The sequence below is a fragment of the Carettochelys insculpta genome, chromosome 6, assembly GCF_033958435.1.
Source record: "Carettochelys insculpta isolate YL-2023 chromosome 6, ASM3395843v1, whole genome shotgun sequence".
NCBI lineage: Eukaryota > Metazoa > Chordata > Testudines > Carettochelyidae > Carettochelys > Carettochelys insculpta.
This window is the reverse complement of record NC_134142.1, coordinates 46,902,730-46,927,318: the sequence shown is the minus strand read 5'-3', so window position 1 is coordinate 46,927,318 and position 24,589 is coordinate 46,902,730. Positions and strand designations below refer to the sequence as shown.

Below are 24,589 nucleotides of genomic sequence, written 5' to 3'. Positions count from 1 at the left end.
ATACAAGTCAGGAACTGAGAGGAGAGAGGGGAATTGAATACTATTGAGCAGCCTCTGATATGCAGAAGCTTCCACAGGTTCCCCTTTCTTAGCCAGTAAAAGTTTGCTGTCTCAACAGTTGATCTACGTAGCACCTCTGACAGAAATATAAATCAGAATTTCCCTCGGAGCATCCTACTTTCAGAATAAGATTTTCAGTAACTGTAAGAAGTGATAAGGAAAAACAGAGATGGGAGTTTAGAGAGAAAAACAATAAGCCCCACTTTCATATTTATTTTCTACAAAACTCAGATGATATGAATAAAACTTAAAACAGATACCTCCCAACCAAGGCCTGCTACAAAATCCTCATAGGCTTGGCTTCCTCCTGTGTTAGTGAGGATGGAGTGTTTATCTTCTTGTCCCTCAGCAACATAAAATACTGCGATCTTGTGTGTCTCTCGGCTGCAAAACATTGGATTGTAATTGGATCATCACTGAATAAGAGTTCACTTTCATGTCAACACAGAGACAGGGAGATCATTGCCTTTTTCATTCTGAAAGCTATGGAAGTGCAGTACAATTAAAAGTCTTTTTATTTCTGTACGTTGACCATCTTCTATCTTTTCACGTTATTATTCTCTTTTCCATTCTGCTTTTTTACAGTTTGCTAACAGAAACTTTCACACGTAAGGAACCAGTTCAGCTTTGTGAGACTCTGGCTGAAATTAGCAGCAAGAAATGTATTCAGAAAGTTGTGTAACAGTTTCACGTGATTTAGCTGAAGACATGAAATAAGGTAAAAACCAATGATTTGGGCATTATTTTAAATTATAGGGAGGGGAAGTGATGGTGCCTGAAAGCAGCAAGGGAGCTGCACCAGGTAAGCCACCCCAGCCCTGAGACCCTGCACCATCAAATTGCTCCCGCATCTCACTCCCACCCAGATCCCATACCCACAGCCAAATGACCCCGCATAGCCATGCTTAAGCACACCCAGATTGTTCCTGCAAGCCCAAGCCAGAAGCCCATTTCACTCCTGAACCCGCTCCTGACCAGACTCCCCACCCTCAGCCTGCTTCTGCATCTCCCGCCATGCAGACCCTTACTCCCAGCCTGCTCTGGAACCCCCATTCCTGCCCAGTCCCCCACCCATAGCCTGTTTCTGAATTCCGCTCCCCCCCGCCCCCCGATCACCCACCTCCAGCCCTCTCTTGTGGCCTATCGTGCTCCCAGACCCCTCAACCCTCAAGCTTGCTCTGATATCTTCCTTCTCCCCCACACCCCAAAACACAAACCCACTTCCTTGCAGCCCCCTCCCACAATGAACCCCTATTTTCACCCCACCCCACATCCTAGTGGGGGACCATAATCTACTAGCTCTGGCTCCCCTGGAATCTGTGGCTGGTGTAAGGGGAATGAAGGGAGTGTGGTTTTTTTTTCTCCTCTTCAATTGAGGACTACATCAGTGAAGATTTGGGTGTTTTTTTGTTTGTTTGTGGGGTTTTTTTTTGGCTTTTCATTCACATGGCCCCGGACTGATTTTTTTTTTTTAGTCAGTGATCCCCAACCCCAAAAAAGTTCCCCACCCTTGATTTACAACTTATCCTTTGCTTCATATCTTTTACAGCAGTTATCAATCCCGGAAAAGATCTCTTACTCCATGACAGCTTACTTTGCTTAAGAGCCTTTAGTGAGGACCTTTATTAAAGGCTTTCTGAAAATCTATATCCACCCAATAACCCTTATCCACATGCTTTTTTAACCCCCCAAAGAATTTTTGTAAATTGGTGAGGCATGAGTTCCTTTTACAAAAGAACATGTTGACTCTTCCCCAACCAATTATTCATCTATTTGTCTGACAATTTCCATATTAACAATAGTTGTACAAACTCACTTTGAAAAATAAAATTACAGTAAAATGCTTTTATCTAGCACTTCAACTGGCAAGCTCAATATACTGGCAGCTCTGATCTCCATAGAAAGTCCAGGTTAGTGTGTTGCTGGTCTAGGGATGGCTGGAGGCTTAAGAATAGGAGGGGGCTACAGGATGCATATTGGGAGGGAGGTTAGGTCTGGCAGGGGGTTAAGCCAGAGAAGGGGCTTAGGGTACTGGATGGTGGTGGGAGGTGCACTCTCCTCCAGGGCTTCTGCAAAGCAGCACTCTGTTCTTGCTGCTGATTTGGCCCCCAAACCCCTCCTACACTCCACTCCCCTGCTCAACCCAAACCCCCTCCCAGAGCCTGTGCCCTACAAGCCCCTCTTATACCCCTGCCTTGCAACCTCCTCCCTCTACACTGCAACCCCCTTCCTCTTAGATACCAGATCCCATACCCACAGCCAAGTGACCCTGCATAGCCCAGCCTATGCACACCCAAATTGTTCCTGCATCCCCCATCCAGAAACCCATCCCACTCCTGAACTCCCTCCTGACCAGACTCCCCACCCTCAGCCTGTTTCTGCACCTCCCGCCATACAGACCCTCAGCCCCAGCCTGCTCTCGAACCTCCTCTTCTTACTCAGATCCCCAGGCACAGCATTTTCAATTTACCAGTGCCCCCATATCCCAGCGTGCCAGAAAAAAGGACTTTTACGGTACATACACTCCTTAGGTACGGTAGTTAACTTACCATTGTCTTGAGTCCAAATTCCTAAGTTCTCGAAGTAACTTTTCATTTTTTTTCAGGAGATGAAAGCTCCTTCTAAATAGAGACAATTAAGTAACATTTTTACTGCCAGTCCAGTGTTGGGTTCAGGACAATACAAGAACATATTTCGGTTCCATTCATGCAATCACCAACAACATTCTTGCTTCTCCAATTTCCTTTAAGTTAGTTATACACAAGTTTTATGCTAGAAGGTCTTCTGCATCCTTCTTACACCCCTCAGCATACTTCTGCCTGCTTTCTGCTCTCAACCTAGTGACTCCAAGCTGTCTACAGAAGACCGGACAGGACTCGCCTTGGAGCCCATATAATTTACTCTGTAGTAAGCCAGAGGATAGCTGCTTAGACATACATGACAGATTCAGAGATTCCAATGTCAGACAGGATCAAAAAATGTATCCATAGTAATTCCTAGTGCATATCTTGTAGAAAAACATCCAATTATTATGATTTAAAAATTATCAGTAATAGAGATTTTGCCTTGACCCTTAGTAATCTGTTACAATGGTTAATGAGTTTAACTGTTAAAAATGTACACCTTATTTCCAGTCTAAATTTGTCTAGATTTAACTTCCAGACACTGGATTGCTCTAAATTTCTCTCTGCTGGATTGAGGAGACCATAAGAAAATATTTGTTCCCCATGTAGATACTTTTAGATCATATCCAAGTCAACCTTTAACCTTCTCTTTATAATAATAAATACATTGAGCTCCTTAAGTCTAATAAAGAAGGCATTCTTATAATGTAATTCTTGTAATTCTATGTTCCTGACCTGCAGAATAAAGAAATGTGTATCAGCCCATCTACTCACATATACCACTTGTTTTTTTTTAAAGAAACAGCTGTGACACCACAATAACCACTTTCCAATTTTTAAATGTACTTAAGATATTACCATAAAACAGGGATTCCCAACCTATGTGTTGTGATTAGATTTAGTAAGAGTCATCGGTTGGGCAACTCCAAGCTGTATGTGGCTCTTAAAAGAACCATTTGTGGCTCTGCCACCGGTCACTCCTCCAGCTCCCAGTCCGCACCCTACCTTGCCGTACTGAAATGAAACTTAATTTAATTGGTTTAATGAATGGCAGTAAGGATCCAGCCCTTAAACCAATTAAATTGAGTCCTGCTTAAGCACAGTAGGGTAAGGAACTGCCTGTCCTGCAGGTGGGGGAAGGGAGCAGGAGGGCTGGGGGAGCCAGCCAGGGAAGGAGGTGGCAGCAGGCCAGCAAAGGAGCAGCGGGGGGCAAGAGAAGCAGCACATGGGATGTGTGTGAGGTAGGTCAGGGGGCAGAGTGGGATTGAAGCCTAGGGATGGAGTGGCAGAGGGAGCCTGAGAGTCCGCCAGGGCTCCACACCCCAGCTGGCTGCCAGCTGCAGGGCTACGGGGTCTCCCCACCTCCACCTTGGCTGAGGCTCTGCGCCCCAGCTGGCTCCCAGCTGTGGGGCTGCAGGACCCCCTGGCTGGGGATCCCATGGCTGGCACTGCCGCTCAGGCCTTTGCATCCCAGCTGGCTCCCAGGCTCCCTGCCCCCCAGCCCAGTTTTTGGAAATCTTATTCAGGACCAGGCAGCTCTGGCTGGAGATCCTGCACATGGGACTGCCTGTCCCACATAAGTTTTCCAAAAATCTGTCAACCCTTGCTGAGATGGGTTTCAGCCAGGGGCAGAGGAGCATTTTGGGGCTGAGAGGGTCTTTAAGCTATGGGATGAGGGGGTGCATATTTCCCAGGGGAGAACCCCTTTTCCCCCCCATTTTGAATTGCCTTGGGTCGCAAAGTCTTCCCGAATTGTCAAAATGGGTCCCCATCTCAAAAAGGTTGGGAACTGCTGCCATAAAATACACTGAAATGAGGAAAAGAGCAACACCCAGTGGCAAACAGGCTATTTTGGCCAACTGAAGACTCGCTTACAAATAGTTACAACATGGTTGCTACCAAAGTTCTTTGTGATTAAAATGTTTCATTCACACAACCGCACTATTATTTTTCTTACTGATTTTTAACCCTTCTGTTATTATTTGCAACGTATAAGTTTACCCACATTGAAATTGGAGGGAAAAAAGTTATTTTTCTGATATGCATTTATGCACTTTTCTAGGGAGAGGACACATGCATACCCTGTTCTCAGGCAAGGGAACAGGATGTTTAACTGCAACAGAGCAACAACAAACTTGCTGCTATTTCAGAGTTTGTGGCTGGTAGAGAAAGGTGCTTGGTTTTCCTCATACCACTGCAGAAGAGGGGAAGCTGGTTTTTGTGTGTGTGTTGGGAGGGGCAGAGCGCAACAGTGTCTTTTCCCACCCATCCAAGACTTCTTAATGGAGCTGATGAGGAGAACCGAGTAAGGAGAGAAGGTATCCTCCTTTCAATAGTATGCCTGCACTGGGCTTGGAAGAATGTCATCTACCTTCAATCCCCCTAGTTGCACAAGTCTGAGGGAGTAATAAGATAAGCAGGCTCCTTCTTCCTCTCCCCAGTATCTGCACACTGTAGAGTGAGAGGAACAAAACAATCGTCTTCTCCCTTATTGATACCCACTCTCCCATTTCAAAAACTCTGTAGGTACTTGGCCAAAGGCATGCTTGGCCAAACCAGTTCACTGACTAAAGCAGCGTTTCCCAAATGTTCTTTTGGGGAACCCTGAGGTTCTGCAAAGTGAAATAAGGGTTCCATTCGAAAATGCCATTGTAATAGCTGACTCCTTTGCAGCTCCATGCCCTGCCACCGCTGAAACAGTAGAACTAAATGTAATTGGTTTAAGAGCTGGCAGGGAGCCGGCCGTTAAACCAACTCAATTTAGTTCCATTATTTCAGTGGTGGCAGGGCAGGGAGCCACAGAGAGCCTCTCCCTTGCCCCGCTACATGAGTGGCCAGATCCCGCTGGTGGGCGTGGCTCGGCTCAGCCCTGCCAGTGGAACACTTCCACACCAGCCTTCCTTACGCTGGGTGCATGTGTTCCTCAGACAGCGCCACAGACGGGTTCGTCCCGAGGCCAGTTTGCGGCTGAGGCAGGTTAATCCTGGGAATGAGGGTGGGTGGGTTTGTGGAATGCGGGGGTAAAGCTTGGGGATGGGTGGGTGGATTTGGGGGCTGAGGAGGGTAAAGCCTGGAGAAGGGGTTGAGTTTGGGGTCTGAGACCAGTAGAGCCCGGGAATGGGGTTCCATAAAATTCTTTCCAGTTTAAAAGGGTTCTGTGGATAAGTAAAATTGGGAAAAACTGGCCTAAAGTTAAGAGAATAAATAAAATGATGAAGGGAGAGTTACATGCTTGTTACCAAACACTGTACTTTTTAACAAAATAGTAACTTGTGTTAAAGAACACAGATTGTTTTTACCTTTTATCCCACGAATTCATTCCCAATATACTGAGAAGTAATCTGCAATAGTAAAATGCTGATTGGGGCTTTTGTGGAGTTGGCTCATCCTGTTCCACAGCCTTCATATTTAAGTCACTAAAGTGTTTTTCAACAAATTCTCTCTCTTCTGTGTGTTGTTTAAGTATTGCATTGATGACATCATTTTCCTGTTTCTCTGAGATGCAGATAGGCTGAGGAGCAGGTATGTTAAGTGAGACTCCAGTTCTCTGTAAGCACTCAGGACTAGTGACACCTAAATACTGTAACAGCTCATCAAGCGCATCTTCTTCATCCCTAATTGTATCCCAAGTTGGCACAGTTTCTCTAAATTTCTTTTTTACCTGAAGTGCAATTCCATCCCTTACAGTTACATCTTCTACATGCTCAGATGACGTGGCATCTTCTGGTTTCTCTTGTTGAGATACAGCAAGTGCCAAAGAAGTATGTTCTGATAATCCACATAGAGAGGATGGCCCATACAAAATGGCAGAATCCCATGAATATTTACCAGAAAGATCACGCACTATAATTCTGACATTTGCATTAGCAGATGCAAGTCCAGCAGACAACCCTCCTCCAGGCATATTTTCTTCTGCTTGTATTTGTATACAAGAGACTAAAGTAGTGTTGTTTAACACAAAGAACTGAAGATTTGGGCTCTCAAAGAGCTCTGGAGAGAGCTCAGGACTTTCACTGTAAGGATTGTCATTGTTCTCACAAACTTGACTAGTTAGCATAGCTGGACCTCCACTCATCGGATAGTGGCCTAAGTGGTTCACCAAATGTGTTATCACAGTACGAGCAGCAACAGAAATTAAGCCTTGTTGCATGTGAGGTTTCACTGTAAGATAAAAGAAACAATGGGTTTAAAATAAACATTTGGGAAAGCAACACGGAGACTGAAATATTTATTTTGTATTTTTATTACCTAGCTCTTTAAACAAATAAGCAGCTTTATGACACTACACCACACCTAAGACCACCCAGGAAAATATTGATTTCCAGGGTCTTTAGCTCTAAATGTGAAGGAAAAAGAAAAATAATCACACAGTTACAAAAACAATTAACATTGCATAATTTTAGAGCTCAATCCATTTTCTCACAAAGGCTTTTACATGGCGCATGGATCCATGTCCCTAACGGAGATTCTTAAACCTAATGAAAATAGATCTTTAGCTGCTGATGAAATAGAAACTATTGTATGATAAGCAAACCAACTTCCAAAACTGCAACAGATTTTTATAGTTTGGCACAATCGTACTCTGATGAGGCAAAACACAGCAATAAGTGTGAGCAAAAAAATCTAATCATCCTAATTGCCCACAGGAGTATACAGCTGCAGGTTAAATTAAGAATGACAGTGGTTCATTTGAAAACATTGATCAAAGTCCAGACTATTTATATACAGCAATCTCTAATAGTAGCAAACCAGAAAATAAAAATCTCACATTGAAATTGAAAAAAATATATACCTATGCAAAATTTCAGGGAAAAATGAGTCAGGGAAAGAGGTGAGTTAATCTTACCAATTCTAAGATTCATCTGGCTAAAGGTACTGGAGAAAAATGGGATTTCTGTTTTATTTTTTTGCCAAAGATGTTCCATGTTTATGAAAATTATATTAATTTGTAACAAAGGTTTAATAATTTTTTATAACATGCAAAACCTGCCTATGATTTTTTTAAGTCACACGCTAGGCTAGATTCTCTGGTCCATAAAGTTGCACTTTGTGACACTCATACAATATAAAGTGCCTTTAAATCTGCTGGAGGTAGCTGGCAGAGAATTGTTCCTGCATAGGGGAGCTCTTCATGGTATTCCTAGCCCCTTCCTAATGGTATATTGGGAGCAAAATATGAAGAGCACAGAGAATGGAAGGAATATGCCACAGCAGAGATTATTTCAGTCCTAGTTTGCAATAGAGGAGCTGGGTATTCCTGAATATGTAAGTCACAACTGGACTCCCTTGAGGCCCCATTTTCTGGAATTAGGTAGTCTACTACATGATTGTAAAATATTATTAAGAAGTGTGGGTTTCTCTGGATTTTTAGTATTGGACTGCCTACTGGATGACTATCACCCTCTTTCCATGCAAATTTTTAAAAAATGTAACACAATGTCCATTTTACTGTATAACCTGGAGTACACAGAACCATTTCCTTTTATAGTACTGGTTGAACCTCCCTAGTCTGGCACACTAGGGACTTGAATGATGCTGAATGAGGGAATTAACCAGACCATGGGAGGTCAATATTATCTAGCAGCATTACCAACACTTCCACAGTTTACTGGGCTCTTAGAAGACATTTAGGGGTAAATTACAGCTAAATAATGGCACAGAACACTGAGAGCCAGGACTGGTGGCTGCAAACAAACTTTATGGGGTCATGAGAAACTTGGCCACACTCAAGTTAAGTGGCCACCCAGTTAACTAAAATCATGCTGGATTACAGATGTTGTCAAACGAGAGAGTGCTGGACTAGAGAGGTTCAAACTGTATACAAGTCACAATAATTTTTATGAAAAGCAATAAATATTGCTTAATAATAAAATAAAACAGCTTAAGGCACAAGGTTTCTTGAATGCTTTGGCAAAATAAGGGTAAAATATGTAGCCTGTTATGATTTTCTGTGAAAATTATTTAATACCCACATTTCACAAAGTATGGTGTGCATTTTGCCCTGTTGACAGTAATTACTGATAGATATCGATCTTATGAGTGCATTAGAAAGCATAAATTCAGCAATGTTTAAAACATCCAAGCATTGTTTGAAAATCTGGGCAATTTACACAAGTCTTCACAAAAGCAAAATGTGAAATTGGAATAGCTAAACAGCATTTTCCAGGTGTTAACTAGTCAGAGTATTTAACAAATTTTACTGCATGCCAAAAATAGGCAAAGTGAAAGCTCCTATTTAGTGTTCAATAGATGAGGTGAAAATAACTGAAATTGTAGAGTTTTATTACACACTAGTGGATTTGACTATGTATACAAGAGAACAAGAAAAAAATATTCTGCCCCCCGCCCAGGTCTCTCTCAAGGCTGAAAACTGAGGCTCTTTAAAAACAAATCAGTTAAGTTGAATTCAATGCCCAGGATACATAAGCATGCAAGAACGTTAAGGAAATTAAGTTAGAGTGCCCTCTACTGAAAAGTAGCAAGAGCTCGCAAGCAAGTTTGTACGTGTCTAGATTTTACTAACCAGTACAGGGAGCTTTGCTAACGTATTACGTTTGCTATAGATATTTACTCTAAGCAACTAGCATGCAACTGGGGTAGTACAAACATATAATATACAACTACTTTTGGGTTCTCAGGAGCACAGCAACTTTAGACTTCCAAGCTGTTGGAATTTAACACTGGAGACACGTTTTAGTTGATGCATCTATGAAGAGTGAATTCATCGTTGCCTCTTCATGACACTATATAGTGAAGACAGTTCTGCTGAATGCTTTAAAAAGAAATGAAAGCTTGATAAGAGATCAGAGAGCGACTGCTGCTCTGTGAATTATTAGTAATTTCTTTATGGTATTGCTAAAGGTCTCAAAGGAGGCCAAGGTTGCAATGCACTAAACACTGTACACACTTGTGCATCAATATGCAATAGAGAGGGTTACTCATGACATGAAGAGCTTGCAGTTGAAATAGACAAGATAGACAAATGGTGACCAGGATATCACAGAGAGGAGAAGCCATGCAGCAGTTCAGCTGCAGAACCAAGAACAGAATCCAAGTGTACTTTATGTTATTTTCTTAAGCCCACTGCCTCTCAAAAATGCTCCTTAATGGAAACCCATTAGCTTCCTCTTCACAGAAAAGAAAGACTACCCTGAAGACGAAAAGTGGGGTGGACTGAGAGTTCATTTTAAACGTAGCAGAATTGTATTTTAAGAACTGTTCTACAAAAAGCCCCAAAACAATTCACACAAAAGCATGCAGCAGACTAGTACACTTCAAATGGCTATTTAGCATATATCTTACAACAATGTGCCTGGCATATGGTGCTCTGGCACATGTAAAATTTGTAGTTAGTTTCCGTCAGACCATCTTTACTATAAGTATGTAATAACTGATCTAGTCTGATAAGTGATTAACCCTGATTAATTGAGGGAAATCACTTAATGAATATTCCTGTTCCTTCTCTCTTGTAGAGTTATTCTTTCCCTTGATTTAAACCAATCTAATCTGGTTTTCTTTTCTTCATTCTTCCCACTTCATGGATCTACACAGGATCATTGGACACAATCAGGAAGGACCTCCTGAATCATCAAATCCAGTCCCCTACTATCACAGGCATCTTCATCATGCAATTCCATCAAAACTTTCTGAAGCTCCATCTTAAAAAACTCTTCTGATGGTTAGACATCTTCTCCTAATGTCTAGTCTAAAAGCATTCATGGTCAGTTTATGCCCATTTATTCCTGTGCCAACATTTTCCTTTAGCTTTAAAAGTACTTTTTTCTCCCTGGTGTCTGCACTTGTAATGTCTTCAAATATTCCTGCTCAGCTTCTCTTTTGCTAGGCCAAACAAGCTAAGTTCTTTTAGTCTCCTCTTGTAAGATGAGCTTTCTTCATTTTCCCATATCGTGATAGTAGTTCTTCTCCGCACATGTTCCAGTTTGAATTTCCTTTCTTGAACATGAATGACTGGATTTTTTTTTATGGGCACAAGATTGGTGGCTCTTGCTCAGACTATGATCTAATACTTCCGAGCCTTTCTCCTCTCTTGCTTTTAACTGCTGAGACCAAAGTTCTGCTTTTCTGGTTTCACAAAATTATAGGGCTGGAAGAGATCTCAGGAGGTCACTGAATCCACTTCCTTGTGGAAAGCAGGACCAGTCCCAACTAAATCATCCTCCAAGGAAGGAAATTCTATCACCAGCTTAGGTAACCCATTCCAGAGCATTGCCACTCTCCTAGTGAAATAGGTTTTCCTAATATCTAACCTATAGCTTCCCCACCACAGCTGGAGACCATTGCTCCTTGTTCTGTCATCTGTCACCAACGAGAACAGCCTCTCTTCTTCGTTTTTGGAAACCCCCATAAGGTAGTTGAAGGCTGCTATCAAATTCCCCCTCACTCATCTCTTCTGTAGACCAAATAAGACAAAAATCCCACAGCCTCTCCTCATAAGTATGTGCTCCCAGCCCCCTAATCATTTCTGGCATCCTGTGCTGGACTCTCTCCAGTGGATCCACATCCTTTCTGTAATGGGGCCCCCAAAACTGGACACAATACTCTAGATGTGGCCTCATCACTGCCAAACAAAAGGGATTAATCACTTCCCTAAATCTGCTGGCAATGCTCCGACAAATGTACCCCAGTATGCCATTAGCCTTCTTTGCTGTTGGCTCATATCCAGCTTCTCATCCACTGTAAACCAAGCCCTTTTCTGCAGAACTGCTGCTGAGACTGCTTGGGATTCCTCTGTCCTAAGTGCAGGACTCTGCAATTGTCCTTGTTGAACCTCATCAGATTTCTTTTGGACCAATCCCCCAATTTAACAAGGTCTGACCTCCAGTCAATCAAAGGCTCTTCCTAGTTTGCTGAGGAGGCAGTCCCTCTCCTCATCCAGGTCATTAATAAAGATGTTGAACAAAACTGGCTCCAGACCCAATTCTTAGGGTACCCAGCTTGATTCTGGCCACCCTCCATATTTTTAGTATCAGTGGAATTGCATCAGTACTACAGTGATTGTGAGAGAACTTGACAAAAACTGTGAACACAAAATCCAAATTTTATACCATTATTTCTGGCAGAAAAAACTGGACGTGATTTGCAGGAAGCGAAGTGCCAAATCAAGAACTAAACCAGTTACATGTTGCCCACAAAAATGAAGCAGTACAGGAGGGATTAACTGCATTGTGGATGGGGCACTGTTTTCACTTCTGAAGTCACCACTCAAAAGCTCATCCTACTGAGAAACAGGTTGAATCTTTGAATCTAGTTTAATGGTGCAGAAAGGACTCCAGCTTTCTTTAGAAGGAGAAAACACTGAAAGTAAACAGCTCTTGTTAATATGAAGGAACAGTACGTGTTCTGCTGCTCCCATTTCCAGAAGGGGGGCAACTTCCTACCTCAAACTCACAAGAAGAGGTTTCTTATAGCAATAAGGAGAAGGACATGGCACAATGGTCTGCGGAGTGATAGTGCAGTGGGTAAAGCACTGGATTGAGATTTAAAAGTGCTATTCCCAGCTCTATCACATCCTTCCTGTCTGAATTATACCCTTCATTTCAAAATGGGGCTGGACTGAGCCAGAAATCTGTGTCTCATCTGTAAAGTGGGAATAATATCTCCAAACCATACAAGGCTTCTGTAGGAAGTAACAGATACTAAACTATTTTGAGATCACTGGATGTTATGTTGTTAAAGAAGTCTGACCTCTACTGATGATGAATGGATGCCTGTTGATGCTATCATGAGTATCATGAATGAGCCAAAGAACGTTTAACTGGTTGGATGCCATGACACTATTTCCTTCGTTTATTTCTTTAGCATCTGTCTACTGTTAAATAAGTTAGGACCTTTAAAGAGCAAAACCCATGAAACAAATTATGTAACCATAAGAACTTTCTTAGCATACAACAACTACTAATGGCTATGTCACAGTGATAACTTAAAATGCCACATTTAAGGGCATAGCATGCCAAGGGGATACCTTTTTTGTTGTACACACTTATGTCTCAATAATACCCAAAATTTTATTCAGTGATTATAATCTTACTTGCTCATGATCACTTGGTAGACTGCTGGCAGGAGATTACCCTGGCTATTATTTCCACCCTCTGAGATTCCTTCTTTTATGGGAAAACTGATGGTCTTTCATCAAGACAAGATTGATAGATCTAACAGAGGCTGCAGGATCTTGGACAAAGCATGGAATGGAAAATTCTTTGTCCTCTTTATGATACTTTGATAAATCTTGGATCAGCAGATGGCCGTGTGGCTTATCACTATTTGCAATGGTGCAGCTGAATGGGAAAATAATGACTAACTGTCTCTCCTGCTCCCTTTGAACCTCCAGAGCACATAACACAAGCTAGCTGTCCACAGTCTAAGGCACTATCCTTTCCATAGATATACTAAGCACAAGTTGTGCTGGTCTAATTGAAGCCTGTCAGAAGTGATTCAAGTGCTTCCTCTCCTCTCATGCCCAGAAAAGACTCACTGGTCACCTTCAACTGATGGTGGCAAAACCTTAAGAGGGAAAAAAAGTTCTATTATTTTATTAATTATAAAAAAAAAGAGCTGAGAAGAAAAAGTTGAGGACATCTTCAGTTCATTTTAAAGCCAAAAATCTAAAAAGGAAAATTGTCTGCCACTACAAAGCAATCAAGAGAATATACTGTGGAATGGGTAAAATAGTGCTCGATAATGTTCTCTGGCTGGTGGCACAGACAGGAAGTGCCAAAGCACCAGTTAAATTTGTGTTATATTTTGTTAATTAAATCTGGTAACTCTAACCTAATCAGATTTATAAAGACTTGAAACGTAAAGAAAACATATAAGGTTATCATACTGCATTTAAGGAGATATACGGAACATAAGAAATTATCTTTATTTAGAAATCTAACAAGAAATCATAAAAGAACTAATCATGTGAGGAAATGCAAAATGAAGAAATCGATGCTAAGGCTTTGTGCAACTGGCATTCATTTAAAAATATCTATTCAGGGCTGTCTTTTCTGATTGCCAGATTAAACAAGCCACACAGCGTTTGCTGCAAACCCATAATTACAGATTATTATAGCATACAAAAGATGTAAGGCATAAAAAGCTGCTGCAATTCACTATACTGTAATAGAATATGCAGTGGAAGTTAATTCTGGCAAATGCTTTAAATATTAGCTTTACATAATACGTATAGGTGAAACTGTAATTAGGACAGAATGAATCCTTCAAAGCTGCTTTCATTCTGACCCAACAGATGATTACTTTTTGCTAATAAGACCACTGCCATTTGACAAAAAGCCAAATACAGTACCTTGCTTCATTCTTCAGTAAATTTAATAATTACAGCTCCTCCTGCCAATAGTTCTCAAATCAGACTTGTTCAATCCAATACTGAGCTTATTAGGGGACAGCTCTATGTTTAGAATTCTTTGGCCAAAAAAGTACTTGAGGGTGATGAAGCATGCCTTAGACAAGGGCATAATGATTAGCCATTTTCCCCACATAAAAAAACAGCACGTAGTCACTACAGACCACAAAATCACCTGCTGTTAGCACACAGCTGCTACAAAAAGGCTCTGCATTTATCTGGCTCTTAATACCTTTAAGGAAGCCTAAAGGGAACAACTTAATATGGAGGGAGAATAGCACTACACAGAGTATTTGGTATCAATATTAAACTCATCTTTTTCAATTTTCTTTCCATTGAGGCCATTTGATAGATAAATTTTATAAGCAGCGTGTCACTACTTTAAATCTTATTTTTACATCTGCCGTCTTTATTTCAGAATATTCTCAATTCCTGGCTCTGATAAGATTTGAAGTAGACAATATAAACCTGTATTCTAGTAATTCACTCCTTGATTCTTTACAAATGGATAAAATAGGCACTGAATGAATTATGATGGGTTTTAATGATCAGTTTTTAAACACAGAAAACTTTCAACAGTCTTTCCAAATTACGCCAGTCAGTTTAATGATATTATAAAATTACATTAGGAAGATAATGGAAACAAAATTAAAACTGAAGTGCATTCATTTACCTAAAACAAAATGAAGAGAAAAATCATTTACACATTGCATTGCACTATTTGACAAATTTAATACATGAGCACAAAGATCCATTAGACTGATTTCTACTGTGCAGAATTAACTGAGTTGTAATTATTCAAAATTACACCATTTCATTCTATATTGACAAACACTACATTCTGTCTAAAATGATATGAAAAAGATTTTAAAAATCAAGATTTAGGTACATGCTTCAGTATTAGAAACAAGAGACTGCCTAGTCTCTTTTAAATAATAGTTCATTCACATAATTTGACATACCTTCTGTAACTGGCTGGAGCTTAGACGATCGCTCTGAGTCAGGGGAATGTAGTGGTTCTGGCTCTTTCAGGCTTTCTAAGAGCATAAAAGGATCATAGTCCACAGATGCCAAATCAGAAAGGCTTAAAGGAAAATATTTTGGGTTGCTGAAACACTGTGCTCCATAAACACATCCATGAAGAACCTAAAACACCACCAGGATTTCAAGACAGATTACTAACTTTACCTCTTTTCTGATCAGCTTGCTAAAAACAGAGAACTACCACCAAACAATGAAATCTATTCAACAGGTAAAAAACTGTGGGGTAGTTTTAGGCATTGTACTTTCGTGCATCTGAACTTATATCTAAGAGCACTATATTAAAGGAAAATTAGTAAAAACAATAGCCTGTTTAATAAGGGTATACAATTTAAAATATAATAAATATATAATGCACAATAAACCATTAAGCGACCTCTACTCCCGAATTTCCTATTCTTTATGTATCTACATTTCAAGTGTAAAAATTTTTGGGGGGTAAAGTCTAAAGGCTTTTGGTACTAAAAGGCATTGTTCATATGTTTGCAATAAGCACATAAAACAAACATTAAAATAATTCAATTAGTAAGTGATACAGTCCAGTCTACATACATTGTTTTTTGTAGGGTTGACTTTTACCATTGCTTCTGAACTGCAAACCCTTTAGGATAGTATTCTGTTTGTTTGGCATGGCCCTTCTCTTGTATTCACATAACATTTATAGCACTATATGAATTATTAAACTTCTTTAGATCAAGAATCACAATGTTTAGGATACATCCCAAGACTAAGGCTAAGTACAGAGGCAGAAAAAGACATTATTACAATTAAAGAATTTGTGTCAGATGTACAGAATGTTCTGTCTTCACTCCCCATAAATTATATCACCTCCAGCTTTACAAGTTTTAATTAAAAAAAAAACAAAAAAATCACAAACCAATAAAACAAAATGAAAAAACCCAATGTAAAACACAAGTACCTTATATATACAGTTAAGTACAGATTGTTCAGTCTTATTTTCAGCTCCTGCGGTGTGAAGAGGTTGCAGTAAGGTCTTTAAAGGCAAGACCATTATCCAGTCCAATAAACACAGAAGTAAAGAAACCACCAACTGCAACAACAGTATTTTTAGTTACAATTCACTTAAAATAAGAACCACCTACTTTGTACTTTCTACCATATTTTGTTTTCCTGCTTTAGTCTCCCTTCCTAATTTAACCATAGAGGTAATCAACCTTAAGCGATACCACTAGATTAAAATTACTTAGGTGTGGACAAACATTTTTGATGGGGGTGTGGAAAGGAGCTTTGGGTAGTGGACTGGGGTGCAGGTGAGGGTGTGGGATCTGAGATGGAGTTTGGCTAAAGGATAGGGCTATGACCTGGAACAGGGGATTTGAGTGTGGGGCCCAGGAGCTTGTATAGGAAAAGGATTCTGGCCTGCAGGAGGGGTGTAGAAGGGTTCAGAGTCTGGAAGAGTGGAGGTATAGAGGATTTGGGGGTACCTGGGGCAGGGATCTGGGGTGCAGGAGCTGGTAGAATGCCAGGCGCAGGCTCTGTCTCGGAGACTTTTACCTAGCAGGCCCCTCAGGAAGGCTCCCAGCTAGACAAGCCCTAATTCACTCAAAGTGGCTGACTTCTTACTCCATGACCCTCTTTGCGCTGTGCACTGTCACAAAGGAGGGAGGGAAAGGGTTTGTGCGCTGCCCTAGCCCCCAACACCATCTCTCCATTCCCATTGGCCGGCAGCTGAGAGATTGTTCTCGGGGTCGGGGCATCCCACACACCTTCCTCTACCCGCAAGGCACAGGGGCTTATGGAGGGAGCAGCCAGCTGCTTTGATTGGTGTGGCCCTACTCCCTGCACGGGGCTCCCTCTGAAGCTTGTGTGGGCTGGTTTCAGAGTCTTGGCAGGTTGGACTTGCCCTGGTCTAAGCCAAAATTCATGTTGTAGGTGAAATTTCTAGTTTCTGAGATCCTATTTTATATTCTGTCCAGAGACTCAATACGAGTAATTTTCATTAATACCATCTTTGTGATAGGTCAGTGAAAAGATGTATATTTCCATGATCTTGCAAATTTTCATTGAAAACAGTTCTTTTAAAGTGACAGATCAACAACATGTAAATGAGGCTGGTGGAATAGTGTGAATAGTGTACACTTAAGCCTTACTATAAAGAGAATAAAAAACCATGAAACAGTTATCTTAATTGCCTTTACTACTTCATAAATAATGTTATTCTTCCTTTATAATCTGACACTATACAGCAGCATATATTCGCTAAAGTATATCCAAAAACTCTTCTGGATCAACAACTATTTGATTCTATGATACATCCATCTTCCTCTTATGGTTACTTTCACAGTCCATTATGCAACAAATACCGAAAAGTTTCGAACATGTATCAGACATTAGCAGCCCAGAGGGTCACGGCAGGCTCTCTCAAAACACAATTAAACTTACTTATAGTTTAAAAAACCCTAAGTGGTCAAAGTGAAATGAATTAAACAACTGAGTTCAAATAAACAAACAAAATCCTTCAAAATACTTTAAATGTGTAAAAAAATTCTATCAATGTGACAACAAAGAAACCCCCACAGGGATTTCTGAAACTATATTTTATAACACATACACATAACACTCATTTCACAGCAATAACCCTAACTGTGCCCCACAGTGACATAATGCAATGAACATATGACAATTAAGGGATTATAGAAATTTTCGACCCAGATTTAGATGACAGGTCATAGCTTGAGAAAAAAAAATCTTAAATAGAGGAACCACTTATCAGGGCAAATTTGGTGGAGGCGGAGTTCTACTGTGCACTATGCTAGTTGCTGCCCAGTTCCAGCATGAAAGTTTTATTATTAATATTAAGGGGAGGGAGATGTTATTTCATGTGTGTTTTGGGTGTGAGGTGCCAAAAAGAGGAAGGCATAGGTGTGGTGGAGCAGAGCAACTTTACAATCTGTTACTACTGGAAGGACTGATAGAGTTTATGACATGGACAGATAGTAAAGTAAGTCCTTAACTGCTCTACTTTTTGCCAGGGATGGATGAGCAAGAACAAGAGAAAACACAGTCAGTCATATACTGCTGTGAATTGAGATGCCCTCTTCAAAAACAGCCATTGCCTTCCTTCGCTCCCAGTGGAAGTGGACCCAAACTGCTCTTATGAAATGGTAACCCACAATATTGTCAGGAGGCAGAAAGGAGCACTGAGGAGCTGTTGAATGAAAGCAAAGGCCATCTTTGTTAAGGGTACCCTGTGGCCTCAGGCCCACTCAGAACAGGTAATTGCAATCATTTTGAAAAAAAGCAATCTTCTGAAAATTCAGGAAAAATTGTGTGCTACCCCTTCTAAAGAATTCACTTGAAATTATAGTTGGTAACAATATAATATAATTATTGCTAAAACTGTCTTAAAATGTAGTCCACATACAAAATTTCAAAACACCAACCACAAAGGAAGTTTGAAAAGTCTGCAATAATCTGGTATTAGAATCGTTAGGCACAAGATGAAAAGGACTGACACAGGGTGCTAAGTTTATTAAGGGAGCAATTTTAAAACTAATTTTAAACACAAATTGCTTTACTTGTAAATTCTGAAAAAATTCATTTTATTATCAAAGAATATATGCTGCAATTCTGGGGAGACTATACTAGATTTTTACATACAGAGAGCTTGAACCTCATCTTTAAGGCAAAACTCAAAATCACGGAGCCATGACTGGCAATTCCATATTTATAAAGAGCACGATTAATGTTTCCTTACCCTTTTGTCCTGTTCATAAGAGGAAGCTTCTGTATGGGGTAAAAGATGAGTAATGGTTGCTATCAGGATCTGTGGAAAATAAATAATTTCCTTTACAAGTTACAGTTCCTTTAAATAAATATGCCAGGCAAATATGAAACAATATCATACCTATGGTTATAATTCTTCTACAATTACTTCAAACTGTAGCATTCAGTTAGATTGCTGGTTGTAAAACTGATTTTTTTTTTAAACTGAACTTCAGAAAGACATTACCTAATGAACTCTTTGAGCTAAGTTAACATCTGCCTCAGGCAGGTATCAGAGGAAGCAACTGAAGCCACTACCTCCACCTATCTAATGTATTCGTGCAGGCAGCAAACTCAATTTGACTAAAACCTTACTTTATATTTAATATATATAAAATTATTTACATCAAAATGTACAGTCTGTTACTTCAATTTCAATGATATATTTCCTAAAAGCATCATAAAAATCCCTAGACATCCGCAAACTAAAATACTTTTTAATTACTTACTTGAATAATTTTTAAAGGTGAATCAGCTTGGTATGCTTGAAGCCTATGTACGTAATGAATCAGCATGTTAAGCATACTACAGGCAACATGTGCAACTGTTTTATTTGGAAACTGTAAAAAAAAAAAGAGTGGTAGTAATTACTTCACAACTGTCCATGATTTCAACCTATGACATATTAATATGACGGACAAGAATCTCAGATAAGGAGGAGCTAAGAATGAGTCCATTGTCTTATAACTTAATGATCTTCACTTTAACGTAAATTACTTTCTGATCAGAGACACAAACTGAATCATTTGATTTCATAGGCAAGGTGGAAAAGACCCAGGGGCTGCACATCAAAGGGATAAACCCTAAGCTTTGCATTCACATTGGCTAACAGAGTACCATAAAACCAGCAGAAAAGAACACAAACTGTTATTCTCATCAGTACTAATATAATTAACAGCTGATTAGAAAGAATCAGAGTCCCTCATTAAGAGCTGAAACAGACATCAATACCAAAAACGAATGAAGTTGTAAACAACAAAATCATGGAAGTAAACTTGTAGCTGAAAAGTGAAAGAGAGTCAGGTTTACAGAACATTCATCTTCCTTCTGTTGAAGAGGTGGTGGCATGGATTCAGCAGACTTTATATTAACAGGTGGGAAGCCAGTTTTTAGAGTACGAGGACAGCAGGGCTGATGAGAAAAGCTTTAAACAAGTAAGAAAAGATAAGGGCTCAGGGGGAGAAAAAGACAGGACATACAGCAGCAAATGGACAGACTAGCAGATGAGGGAGAGAGTAGAGGGAACCAAATGGTGCTGAGCAAGCCAAAGTTTCAGAAGAAACCTCTGGGCTATTGAGAGATGTGAAAGAGAGAGAGGAAGTAAAGATGGAATATGGAGTATTACGAGGCAGGAGAGAAACATTTTTATAAAAACCTAAGATGACTATAAAGAAAAAGTACAATACAATGAATAAATAAAAATAAATAAATGTCTTTGATGTGGGTGACATAGGAACATACAGCTTATGATACTGCTTGTCAGTAAGGTTTATGCATATCCTGGAAAAAGGGACAGAAGTGGGAGATATTTATTATAACAAATTTTGATTAAGAATAAATAAAATTGTTCAGAAATTCCTTGCATTAAGATTTTGTAGACCAGAAGTGGGTAGGATTCAGCCCACCAAACATTTGGATCCAGCCTGCCATGACCCTCCAAGCCACCAATGTTCCATGGCTCAGCAGGACACTGAGGAAGGCTTTGTGCCTGTTTGTGCCCCATATGCTGCCCAAAGCAGCTGAAGGCTATGTCTAAGTGTGTCTGTGTGCGTGCCCCTGGGGGGAAGGGGAAGCACATCTCCATGCACTGCCCCTGTCTCCACCACCACTCTCATAGTTTTCATTGTCTGGAAGCTGCAAGGTTAGTGTTTGCACACACAGGCAATGAGTGGAGACCTGCTTCCCTCTTCCTAACAAGGTGTGTGTGGGGACAAGGTTGCCCTAGTAGCCTGCTGCTTTGAGTGGTGTGTGGGGTTACAGCAGGCAGGCAGCTTGCCTGAGTACCTCCACTGGGCCACCGGCCATGAGCTGCCTATGGTAAGAACCTCCTGGAACTCTCTCCTGTACTGCAACCCCCTGTTCCAGGTCACAGCTCTCTCCTGCACCCATATCCCCTGCAAGACCCTACACTCCTCCTGTACCCAAATCCCCTGCCTGGAGCACCCTCCTGTACCCAAAATCTGTCCCAAACGCCATGCCCCGCCTCTATTAATATTGTAAAGAAGTGCCCCACCATGAAGGCACATGTAGGCCATCAAACAGAAAGTGTGGGGGAGCAGGTGGGTAGGATAAGACAAGAATTCAAAGCATCCAAGTAATAGGATGTCGTAGTGATAGTGGTGCTACCCTTTCAGGTGTCTTGTAATTAACTCAGAATTTTATTTAGTATTTTATTTCAGTAGGCAGACAAATCAGCTATATCCCAGATCTTGCAAACGTGCATGCAAATATAGTTTAGTATGTGAGTACACTATGTGACTAAAGCTATGTACATGCTAAAATATCTGCTGTACTTGGGCCTGCATAGAAAAGAAAAATAAAACTTATTGAAAAGTGGGAAGTTTAATTAAAGTGACCATTAAAAATGTATCATATGTATAAAAGACAGCTGCCTCCTCCAGATCCCAAAACGTACATATGTGACAAAAGATAATCTGATAGACTGCTGCTAGATAATACAAATCAGTAATTTATGTTAGCAACAAACAGCTATTTCTTTTGTTTAGGACACTTAGGTATAAAGGATGTTTCCCAAATCTTTTACATAGTTAAAGTGGAATATGTTAAGGGAAATCATCATTAAGGCAGGTATTTACAGTCTCTTCATTGAAAAATACATAATAAGGAAAAAACTTCAGGGACTTCACAACATCAAGAAGATGTGAATAGCTGACTGGGAAACACGAGGACAGTAAATACTTACTTGTGCTTTAGGTGACACTTGATGGTGTGGGAAGGATTGAAACTGAGAATCATATCAAGCTTCCCTTCCTGTATATTTTACTGTTCATTAAACTACTAACCACAGGTGGAGGCTTGGCATATTTCTAAGTCAATTCCATTCTTACTTCTAACATAATTCCCTGCCTCCCCGCCATCCTAAGATAGATATACACAAAAAAATGCAGTGCTATAAACACAAGTGCAACTACACACAACCATTTACAGAAAGCATACATTGTATAGAAGATAAACATTTATCCATAGTATACAGGAATAAGCATGCAAAAGAATTCTTACTCAATATAAACTCTCTGCATCCTTAATTAAATTCAGTACAAGTTGGATCTCCCTGGTCCAGCATGAATTTGCCAGACCAGGGGAGGTATCCTGCCGCTGAATCCCAAGTCGTTGCCTGCTGCAGGCACCCTGGTTTGCTTCCCCCACCACTCCCCAGCCAGCTGCTGCCAACGTCCTGGAAAGCTTGGCTCTGGCTCCTGCACTCCAGGGGACAGCTGCAAAGCTCTGCTCTCTGACCCCACACTCCTGGACTCTCTGCCCCAGTCACATGCTCCTGGGCTCTGCTGCAGGGCTCCATGCTGCAGATCTTGTTACGGATGGTCCTCTCTGCCCAGGAGCATCCATAATTCAGTAGAGTGCTGTTTGTTGGAAGTGCAACCTATACTGTAAACCATGATACTGCTGAATCTCAAAATTACCCAGAAAGTAATTTTAAGTGATTGACTACATAGAAATCGTAGGGCTGTAGTTTAAGTTACTGAAATGCAGAATGACTGTTAAACATTTCACTTTTTTCTCCTTTGTTGTTGTTTTATGTAGAAGTGTATTTTTATTCACTTATTTCTGATTGACTTTTATACATTTATTAAAATATTAAGCAGACTAATATAGAACAAGTATTACTGTAAGTGTAATATGCCAGCAGGTAGGTGAAACTGGCTCCTGACAATTCACAAGAAATGCATTACAATGCTCAAACTGATGTTACAGTTGGAACACACTAGTCAATAATGTGGAGTTATCTGACTTGCCAAGTAGTAAGTTAAGAAAAACAATCTTCAAGGTCTTACACAAACTTAACTTAATTATATTACTCAGTCTGCTGAAAGTAGCAGCTGTTATTTTGTCTTTGATTCTAATGAAGTACAACAAAAAACTTGTTTTGGTGGCCTCCTCTTGGCTACCTGTTTCTGATTAAACTTTGCTACTCACAAAGATTAACCTTAATTTACCAAATATATCCACCCCCCTCTTTTAGGCAATTTTTTTTCCTCCAACAATCTGGCACAAACACCAAATATTTTCTAAAACTCCAGACTAACAAGAGCTTTAGAGACAGACACACACACACACACACACACTCTCTCTCTCTCTCTGTGAAACATTTAAAACACACACACACCTTAGCTTACACTGGAATGATGTGAGTGCTCACTAACTGTTCTACAGAAGGCTCTTTACACCTTCTCTTTACAGTCTCCAAATCAATTAGTGCTAATTGATATTTACCATTATCTTTGTTGATAAGACATGATCTGTGCTTTTGCAGTAGGGCTCTCTCTGATTGGTTATACCTCAGACTTGGCTTACTTGCTTCAATGCTCTTCACTTCTCTGGTGGCCAGTCCAGTCAACAGAGCAGGACATAGCTCAAGTATCTTGTTGGTGTGAGAGAATGTTCCACCCCTTTTCTCTGAATGATTAAAAGTCTTTTATAGATCTGAAGGAGTGGGTCTGCCCCACCAAAGCTCATCAAGTCATAAATTATTTCGTTAGTCTTTGAAGTGCTACAGGACTGCTCTTCTGTTTTGTGAAGATACACAAAACAACACAACTACCTCTCTGTGACTTTTCTTCCCTAACAGATACTCATGATCAGACACCAATGACTTGACACCTTTGTCTTGGAACTACATCAAAAGGCTTCCAGGCTAAGATGTACAGATTTTAGCACAAATCATTACTAACTGTAAATAGATGTCTCTCGAAATCTCCACACAAGAAGTTGTCAAGTGATAAGGAACTACCAGGCAAGCTTCCATTTAAGCTTCAGGTTCAAATGTCTTCATTAAATACAAAGAATAACTTATTCAAGGATATGCGATTACTCATTTCCACACACTCAAGAGTGAGTTAATTCTGACACTGGGAAATAATTTAAGAAATAGGTCATGATTAGAATGATTATAGGACTTCATTTCTGCTGGAAAGCAGAAAAGCAGCTGGGCAGCTCCAAGCCACATGTGGCTTTTTAAGGAGCCATTTGCAGCTCCTGCTGCTGCCGCTCTCTTCCGGCTCCTTGCCTGCCGTGCTGAAAGAGGACTCAATTTAAGCCACCTGAGGGCAGAAGGGGGGACAGTTTTGGGCTGCTGGTGAGGGTTAAGCTGCCTGAGTGCAGGGGGGAGGGGAGGGGAGGATCAAGGTTTGGAGCTGCAAGGGATTAAGCTTAGCAGCAGTTTAGGGCTGCAAGGGGTTAAACCTGAAGGCGGGGAGTGTGGTTTGCAATTGTAATCTTCATTATATATTTGATCACACAAAAGTCAGTCACAGGCGACAGTACAGATATGACCTGTGTTCATTACTAAATCTACAGATTAAGAGGGGACATTAACTCCGTAGTCTGGAGGGAAACCTACAACAGAATACTGTAGGATCAGTCATTGTCTCATTATTCATTGATTATAAACGGCTTTATTATGAAAATTGTAATTAAACTTGTAAATGTAGAATAAAGCAAAATAATTGTAAACATT

The 24,589-nt window shown here is 40.4% G+C and overlaps 1 protein-coding gene across 9 annotated transcripts in view; it reads right to left on the bottom strand.

The window, feature by feature from the left end:
• The window catches only part of RALGAPA1 (Ral GTPase activating protein catalytic subunit alpha 1), a 211,800-nt gene that overhangs the window by 60,549 nt on the left and 126,662 nt on the right, over positions 1 to 24,589 (bottom strand). For all 9 annotated transcript variants that reach the window (XR_012645924.1, XM_074996838.1, XM_074996842.1 and 6 more), the window contains 7 exons: positions 19,326 to 19,436; positions 18,809 to 18,877; positions 16,010 to 16,141; positions 15,012 to 15,195; positions 5,984 to 6,845; positions 2,610 to 2,681; positions 321 to 444 (listed from right to left, as the gene is read on the bottom strand). Coding sequence is in view for 8 of the 9 variants with exons in the window: in XM_074996838.1 (XP_074852939.1) it covers positions 321 to 444; positions 2,610 to 2,681; positions 5,984 to 6,845; positions 15,012 to 15,195; positions 16,010 to 16,141; positions 18,809 to 18,877; positions 19,326 to 19,436 (1,554 nt within the window). In the remaining variant the exon portion in view is untranslated. The remainder of the gene's footprint in view (positions 1 to 320; positions 445 to 2,609; positions 2,682 to 5,983; positions 6,846 to 15,011; positions 15,196 to 16,009; positions 16,142 to 18,808; positions 18,878 to 19,325; positions 19,437 to 24,589) is intronic.